The sequence below is a fragment of the Nanorana parkeri genome, unplaced genomic scaffold, assembly GCF_000935625.1.
Source record: "Nanorana parkeri isolate BGI_ZX_2015 unplaced genomic scaffold, ASM93562v1 scaffold975, whole genome shotgun sequence".
Taxonomy (NCBI): Eukaryota; Metazoa; Chordata; class Amphibia; order Anura; family Dicroglossidae; genus Nanorana; species Nanorana parkeri.
In genome coordinates this window covers 47,555-56,363 of record NW_017307243.1, presented here as the reverse complement: position 1 = coordinate 56,363, position 8,809 = coordinate 47,555, and the positions used below count along the sequence as shown (strand labels likewise).

Here is an 8,809-nt window from a genome sequence, read left to right as displayed (position 1 = left end):
CGGCGAGTCATTACCTGCCCCCCCGGCTTCCTGATTGGTTGAGAAGCCAGCTCCATGCTCCCTGTTGATGAGGGAGCATGTGATGACTGGCCGCCCCGGCTTCCTGATAACGGAAGTCCTGGTATCGGGATAAGTATCAGGAGCATTTGGGCGAGTACGAGTACTCTGCCAAAATTCCCCAAATACTCGGTGTTGTGATATGACTTTTGTCAGGCTTTCCTGATGAGCATATTTTCCAAAAGTGTGTGCCTCACAGTATTGAAGCCAGTAGATAGTCAGTCAACAGAGTAAGGAAAAAAGCAGTTACAGCCATTTTATCTCATGATCATTTATGCACTAGCATGGTCTGAAGGAGACCAGCAATGGCAGACCACATGTGTATCTCACAAAATATATACTTCACCACATGATGGTAAGGCCCAGTCTGCCTTTTGGGTGAAACCTTTAATGGTTAGGTTTAAAGACATTACATTGTAAAATAGTAAATGATTCTGAGATACATTTGTGGAGTTTTTCCTATAGATCAGCAGTTAGTTTTATAAATGTCCACTTGTATCATTCAATTTAATTGACTGTGCCACAATCTACTTATATGTGGGATAAAAATGCCACTATTTTTTCCAAGCATCAAAGAGTCATGCTTTGTCTCCTTTACTACATGAATGGGCAGAATAAAATGCAAATGTTGTAGCATACTAACGTTTTATGCATGTTGTGGTACAAACGTTTTAATTCTAGGTTCTCTCTTGTGAGATTTTATTTCATACATTGTAAGTTGATCGTAGGTATTACATATAGTTAGATAGTATTTGAGGTTGAATAAAGACATATGTCCATCAAGTCCAACCTATTTTGTGTGTATGGTCCTATTGATGTGTAGTATGTACAGCATAGGTCCCTGTGTATTCTCAATCTTAAGAGTACTTGTACCCCTGTATATTACGGTCTCCTCTTGAATGATTCCACATTCTCAGCCGAAATCACAGCAGGTGGCAGAGAGTTCCAGACCCTGACTGATCTAACCGAGAAGAAACCCCTTCGCCCCTTGTGCTGAATTTTTTTCTCCACCAATTTTAGGTGGTGGCCTCTAGTCCTTGTCATGGAGTTAATTGTAAAAAGTTTGTTGCTGATGTCACTATCCCCGGTGAACATTTTATACATGAAAATCATGTCCCCCCTTAATCTCCTTACCTCCAATGAGAACATGTTTAAATTTAGTAGCCTGTTCTCCTAGCTCAGGTCCTCCATCCCCTTTTATGAGTTTGGTTGCCCTCCGCTGGACTCTTTCCAGTTCAAGGACATCTTTTTCTGTTCACTGGTGCCCAAAACTGGACCGCATACTCCAGATGAGGCCGAACCAGTGATCTATAAAGTGGCAAAATTATAGACTTGTCCCTGCAAAACATTCCCCTCTTAATGGTGAACATTGTTGAATTTCAACCTTTTCCATGACGATCCTAGTTTGTAAAAGATTGCTCCATCAGCAGGGAGCTTGGAGGTAACTTTAGGAAATGTGGCTGTGACAGCCCTTCTGTTTATCCATCCCAGCTAGACTGTGTTTAAAGTATAAACCAACCTTATACTCAACATAGGTCCACATTCGCTTTTGGATCTACAAGTGGACAGCAGTTCAGGTGCCTAGTTCTAAGACCACACTGTCACTGCCAGTACTACTACTGACTTAAGATTGGGGCTTACATTACCCCCAAAAAAGCTGCTAAAGGTAAAGCTAAAAAAAGAAAAAGCGCTTATGCAAAATAAAATTGCTGGCCACACCTATTTTTTTTTCACCTTTTTATTTTAAGTTTAACCTGCTGCTTTTAGCATTTATTTATTTTTACTGTTGAGGGGGCTTTGAGGAAATATCACGGGCTTACACAGACCCCCTGACATTTCCCTTTTGAAAAAGAAATAGAGCCCTAAGTCTTTTTCTTCAGCCTCAACACTGAATGAATGGAAAGCACAAAGTGCAGAGGCTTCCCATTCATTCACAAACGGGTGATAATAAATATTTTACTATCAACCAGTTGTGAATGGACTGGTAGCCTCTGTAGTGGGTGCTACTATTCATAAATTGAATATAGGTTACCATGTCCCCATTCATAAATGAAGAAGTGATGCAAGCACTCCCTATTCATTCATAACTGGGACATAGCTTACTATGTGCTCAGTTGTTTGCAAACACCAGTGATCAGTACTGATCACTGGAATGTGTTCTGCACACTGAAGGATCATCAAATATTTCACATATTTGCTGATACTCTGCTCTCCATCCTGAAGCTCCTCCGGCTCTCCATCCTGACAGCGGAGCTCAATGTCTTCTCCCCGCTCACATCCTGTCACCGCTCCTCTGCCCGCAAACGGCTGCAGCGCTCTGTGTGCCTTCTAATCCCTGCTGCCTTAGCCCATGCAAGCGGGGGTGAGCAGCAGGGATCGGAAGGCACACAAATCGGCATTGGAGAAGAGCCGTAAGAAGCCTTGCATGTTGTCGGGGGAGCTTTTTGTTTAATAGCTGTCATCAGCGGCTTGTCAGCCATTGATGACAGCTATTTACAACTGACATGAACTTACAGTAGAAGGGAGAAAGCCACCGACATAAGGAATACTGAGCTGGCCAGTTAGAAGCAGTTGTGTTCTGCCATATGCCTTGAGTTGGTGGCAGGGAAAGGGTTAAAGCCTTTTATGTCTGTAAAAAAAAAAAAGTCGTGGGTATGCACATTTTGTTGTAGGGTTATTGTCAAAGTGCAATACTGATGCTGCTAATTTTTGTGCATTAGTGACCCCTGGTTAGTAGAGGTTTAAACTGCATATTGATCATGTGGACATATCTGTTCATATATACTGCTCGATTCCACAAAATGACGCTTGATGTATTGTTACACTTTCATGGCCTTACTTTATCATCTTTCCCATTTGCAGGATGAATATCGCAATTCAATGCCTGCCTCCAGCTTCCAGCAGCAGAAGCTTCGAGTTTGTGAAGTGTGCTCTGCATACCTTGGATTGCATGACAATGATCGCCGCCTTGCAGATCACTTTGGTGGGAAGCTTCATCTAGGATTTATACTCATTAGAGAAAAACTTGACCAAATGAGAGTAAGTGTTTATTCAAATTCCTGAAACTGAAATCTTTATCCCTGCGGTTTCCCTCAAGTGTAAGAGGACGTTAGACAGTACGGGATGTAATGGAAAAACGTAGAAGTTTTTTTTTTTTTTTCTCTAGAACCACCTGAAATGTAATTGGTGGTGGTTTTTTTCTAGTTGCCAGTGTTTCTTAATATCTTGCTCTAGTGTCACATGGATAAAAAGTCAAATTTAAATCTTTGCAATAAAATTGCAGAGAGAAATAAAATCCTCAAGTTCAAAACTAGAAATGTTTTTTTTAGCAGTAATGTTTTAAAGGATAACTACAGATGTAACCTACTCCTTGATCTTAGCCATGTCACAAAAGCCTGTGATATGGAACAAACAGAACAGTGACATATAGTACAGAGCCTGAAGTGCTTGTTACAGTTTGGTGTATGATGCTGAATGACCCTTCAGCATACTTGGTACCTTTTTTTTTTTTTGTGCTTGATTTTAAAACCGATGGATGCATCGGGCATTGTTTTTCATAATCCATATTTTTGAAACGCTTTGGTTTTTACTATACTAAGACATCAAGCAATTTTGCAAATCTAGTTTCTTTCCCTGTGTTTTGCCATCGCAGGCCTAGGCCAGTGTGTGTATCTACTTTAAAAATAGTTATCCTTTGCTCACTGGATGTCTGCAAGCATGCCGTCAATTTTGTGATTTTACATTTGTAAGCCCAAAATGGTGTGTGTGCGTGTGTCTACCCTGTGGTCTTTCGATTGTAGTAATTTCTGATGTTACATTGTTAACCTCCACTTGTGTGTTGATGGATGGCAACTAGTCACTAGCAATGTAGAATTACCATTACATTTGTGGAAGGTAAAAGTAGATAACGTCCATGGCGACCCATCGACGGGTACCAATACCGCCTTTTATCAACATTTATCATCTTTGTTTTGTCACAGTGTTTTGTAGGTTTATTGTGTGGCCTTTAATTCCCCAATTGGGGGAGTCAGGAGTTGTAGCCTTTATATTTCTCTCACTCCTTTAATACTCATAATTAGCAGTTGCTGCATATTTATTTTGCATCTCCCAGAATCATTCTTTTAATTTCTGTTTATCGTAGTTGATTTACCTGGTTTTCAAGTGCCATTTATATAAGTACATAAAACCTATCTAATGTATTCTCAAATTTAGAAAGCTGTGGCAAGCAAGCAGGAAAAACGGAACCAGGAACGCTTGAAGAGACGAGAGGAGCGCGAAAAGGAAGAGAAAGGCGGAAAGAGGTTAGTATTTCAAAGTGGTTAATAGTTAATGAGCCTAAACTACAACCTATTTTAAAATGGGGACTTAAAAGAGAACTATGGTGTAAGTGTTTTTTCTAGTGCCCTCCCGTGACCCCAAGCTCAGTATAATGTGAGCTACAGCTCGCGGTATACTGAGACCGACGCAGCCGGGCCGGATCCCTACAAAGCTGTATGAATGACAGCTGGCTCTGCCTATCTAGAGGCAGAGCCAGCTGTGTCCGCCCCCTCCCCGTCTCTTCCTCCAGTCAGCGCTGGAGGAGGGGGGGGGGGGGACTCCCTGCGGGGAGCGGTGACTGACGGTCACGGCTCTGCAGGGAGATGATCGAGAAGTGAGCGAGCAACGGTATGTTTTTGCTCACTTCCTGATCTATTGAGCCAACGTGTGACGGTTTCATTGTCACACGTCGGCTCAAACTATGATGATGAGGGATTTTCACTCACCTCATAGTTCTCCTTTTTTAAATGTTTTTTAGGTTATCCAAAAATCTCTTGATAAATCAAAACAAAGCAAAAATAATCTTGCGCTGTTATGTTCTCTTTATCGTTCAGTAATAAATCGGTACCAATTCAAATGTGGACCAATTTATTGGTACCTTTTATACCTTGTTGAAACAATGCGTTATTCTCTGCTGAAAAGTGATGACCTTAAAAGCAACTCTTTATACCTGCATGCCTTTGTTATGTCATGGAGTAAATGAAAGAACGTGTCTAGAGAGTTGAATTATTGCTTAAATGGCCTTGACACATTTGACCCAAAATGCACAGCTACATGCACCTACAAAGGACAAAACGTCAGACTGTTATGATGTGGTTTGCTATGAGCCATGATCTGAATCCTATTAAACATCTTAGAAGATGCTGAAATATGCAGTCTAGAGAAGCCATCATTCAAATCAGAGCAGTTTACTCAAGAAAAGTGGGCCAAAGTACTTGTTCTATTTACAGAAGTCTGATTTGAGAGCTACAGAAATGGCTTATTTGCAGTGATTTTGTTTCTAAAGGTTGTACAACAAAATATTAGGTTAAGAGTCACATCATTTTGGTCCATTCCCTTTTCTTTTGCTTTATTATTGAATATATATAATGATTAACTGCTTCCCGTCAAACAACTATAATAAATGGCCAGACAGGAGCCTCCTAGATGCGGGTGGGCATTTTAAAAGTCCTTCCCCGCCCCCACTCATGCGCAATGTCCAGCGCCCGCATAACCGGAAAACTGCTCAAACTTGAAACAGCCAACAATGGCTGTTTAAATATAAGCGTTGTGGTGGCTGTAGTGCCACCCGATCGCTTGTATTTTGCAAGTGGGTATGTGCCCCTCTGCCACCTATCTCGAGCTCTTGTTAGCCCATATGCGATACCAATAAAGTTGAAGTTGTATGAAAGTCTCTTTGTTTTTTTGCTTTTTCTCTTTCCCCATTTCCTGCTAGCAAGCAGTTGATGTATGCATAAACATTTTAAAAAAAAAAGTTGCCAAAAAGGTAAAAACGTACCTCAGTCTCCGCTGCTCGCTCCCGTCTGTAGTTAAGAAGCTTCTCGAGCAGCTGTGCAGGAGGATGAGAGTGGGCACATGCGTAGTAGAGATCGGTGGGGAGAAGAGGAGAGTCACAGTGGAGGTAAATGCACGCAGCTGTGAGGGTGCACATCAGGCAGACACCGTGGGACACGAGGAGTCTGCGTTGGATCAGAGACTGGCACCAGGGCTGGAGGTATTGCTGAATACAAGTGGAAGGAAGAAGATCCGAGCAAGCTGTATAATTTAACCCCTTCGTGACTGACGACGTACAGTGTACGTCGCCAGCATCGAGGCTGTTTAAACAGATCGGTTAAAGAGACACTAAAAAAATTCAATAATAAAAATAACTTCTATTCTGTAAGTAATGACTGTGTACCTTATTTTGTCACTGTTCTGCCCTAAATGCTCCAATTCGTTTTTATTTTTCTCCAGCCACAACTTTCCTGCCGGAGGGTGGCTAGTTTTCGTCTCCATGGTCCCTATGTGTGCTGAAAAGTAACCACCCTCTGTGATCGTTCCTGTTAAGGATTACAACATGCTGAGGGTGTGTCTTCTCAGTCTTAAAGAAAGATGTGCACGTGACCAGAATCAACGTGCACGGCTCTTACTAAGTGACAGGAAGTGTGAGGGGAGAGAAGAGCAATGGGAGCAAGCACAGAAGACTTTCTAAAGGGATTAAAACATAAATGTGGGTTTAGAGCATGTTCATTGTGTAGATGTGTATAAGAAGGGTTTTGTGTTGCTTTAAGGGAAGTCCTTAAAGCAGCATGGGGGGCGGGGGAGTTTTGTGACTTTAATGTTTAAGTGTAAAAAAAAGTTTAAAAAAATGTAAGTCGCATATAAAACAGAAATTTAAAGTCCCCTGCCCCCACATACACATGGGTGTGTCTATGTGTAAAAATGAGGATTCCAACTATGGTCCAACACATGTTACATATCGCCTGTTTGAGTGAGCAATAATTTTAGGACCATAAATTACTGTTAACACTAAACTGATGAGCTGCAAAAAAGCTTTTAAAGCATCGCCTCGTTGACAACTATTTTCATTATCGATTAATGGGGTGCTTTTAAATGAGAAATGTACCGCTTTTTTTTTTAACAATTACTGTTGCTATATATTGTAACATGTTATACCCTCTCATGGGTTTTGATGGATCGTCCGGTTTCAAGACTGATTCAGTATGAGACATTTCAATGAGATGTTTGAGCAACAGTAACACCATTTGTTGTCGCAAATGGTTTGTTTGATTGTATAATTTGTTCTTATACCTCATGCTTGTTCTAAATCATAGACTGCTAGGCATCCAGTTAGCATGGCATGCAACAACTCTCAGTTCAGATTCCCCTAAATAAACATTCCATGTAATGCAGAATAGGGCAGGCAAAGCAGTTATACTGGATTCTTCACTGGGAGCACACTAATTGTGTAACTCATGTTCTTTATAAATGTCCCAAAAACCTGGCTGCAGGAGAGTTAGTGAAGTCTGTGTGACCGTTTTTTTTCCTGTGTAATTGCAAATGAGCAATGCATAGATCTGAGACTTTTTTTGCGCTCCAAACAAACACAATTAGAAAGTGGTCTGGGGCAGGTTTTATTATCAAGCTGCGATATCATAATGCATCTGTCTCATTGCTTCTGTTTAGCATTGCCTTGCTCTGCAACAGAATCAATACACGTCTTCCATTGCCTTTTTTACATGTTAAAGAACTAAGCTGGATTTAGAATTGGTCTAAGCTCCAGAGTTTTGAGCTACAGCTGGCATTCCACAGCTTCTTCTTAATGCTATGTCACATGACAATCATACCGTCAACATTATTTAAGTCGGAATGCAATAAAACAAGTATTTCTAGAGTAAATTTGTCAGTAGTAGAAAACCAAGCTGCTGTCGTATATAAAGTGCAGGCACTTAGAAATGACTGGACATATCTGCAGCAGCCTCAAAACTATGCTGTTACATTTCATTTCCTGGTAGGGTCAAAGCTTGTTCCTCTCCTCCCACACATTTGTTTTCTCTCCTGTTCATTAAAGGACTGCAGGAGAAGGACGCTAGGCACAATACACAGACCGCCCAGGGGCGGCCCCTGCCGGTGGCCAAACCCCCACCTGCTGACAAGTCTCCAGTTTTTTGCCTAGCGTCAGGCGTAAGGAGCTAAAAAAAATTCTCTGGAAACGTTTTCGTTTTTCCTCCTTTTGTTCGCTGTTTCTTCAAGCAAGTGTCGCCAGGGCGACATGCTGAATGAATGTATGTAGATCCTTGTAGTCTCCGCTGCGCTAACGATGAGCGCATGCAGACTCTGCCACGGTGGGTCGGCTGCGACGATTCATTTTTTTCCCCAACGCCTGTGGGTTTGTCCCGGTGGGGTGCATATGATGGGGGGTCTTGGCCTACCAGTCACATCACTCCGCACAGGCTGGCAGCGTGGCGACTACGGTCAGGGTCGTTTTGTCTGCCATTTCCCGGCACGTCCTGTGTGTGATGTTCCTCTCCCGTGCGGATTACTTGGAGGAGGTTGCGGTCTCTGGGAGTTGGCTCCCAGGGGATGGTAGGTATAGGAATATGCTGGGGACTTGCGGGAGGACCCTGCCTGCTGATGACTCTCTGGATGGGGTGATCGATGGTAAGAGGTTCTGGGTCCTGTGACGGTTATCCTGTGCAGTGCCCCTCTCTTTCTCTTACCTCGAACCTCCCTTCCATACCTCATGGGTGCCTTGCAGTGTCTTCCGGCTTCTGGGTCAGTGATCTTACTGCCTGTTGCTGCTGGGGCTGTTATGGGGGTGGTATGAGGTGCCTGGCTAGGTGCGGACCACGGGTGTACCATGGAACGCAGGGACAAGCCATCTGCGTTAACCCTTTGAGGGCTGCTCTGCTACAGGCCTCTCCCTTTGTGAGGCCTGTATGCCTGCGCCCCTTTC

General features: G+C 42.6%; 1 protein-coding gene across 1 annotated transcript in view; it reads left to right on the top strand.

The window, feature by feature from the left end:
- LUC7L (LUC7 like) overlaps positions 1 to 8,809 on the top strand; it is a 41,534-nt gene that overhangs the window by 24,447 nt on the left and 8,278 nt on the right. Inside the window, exons 6-7 of the mRNA XM_018566791.1 lie at positions 2,920 to 3,096; positions 4,270 to 4,358. Of these exons, the coding sequence (XP_018422293.1) occupies positions 2,920 to 3,096; positions 4,270 to 4,358 (266 nt within the window). The remainder of the gene's footprint in view (positions 1 to 2,919; positions 3,097 to 4,269; positions 4,359 to 8,809) is intronic.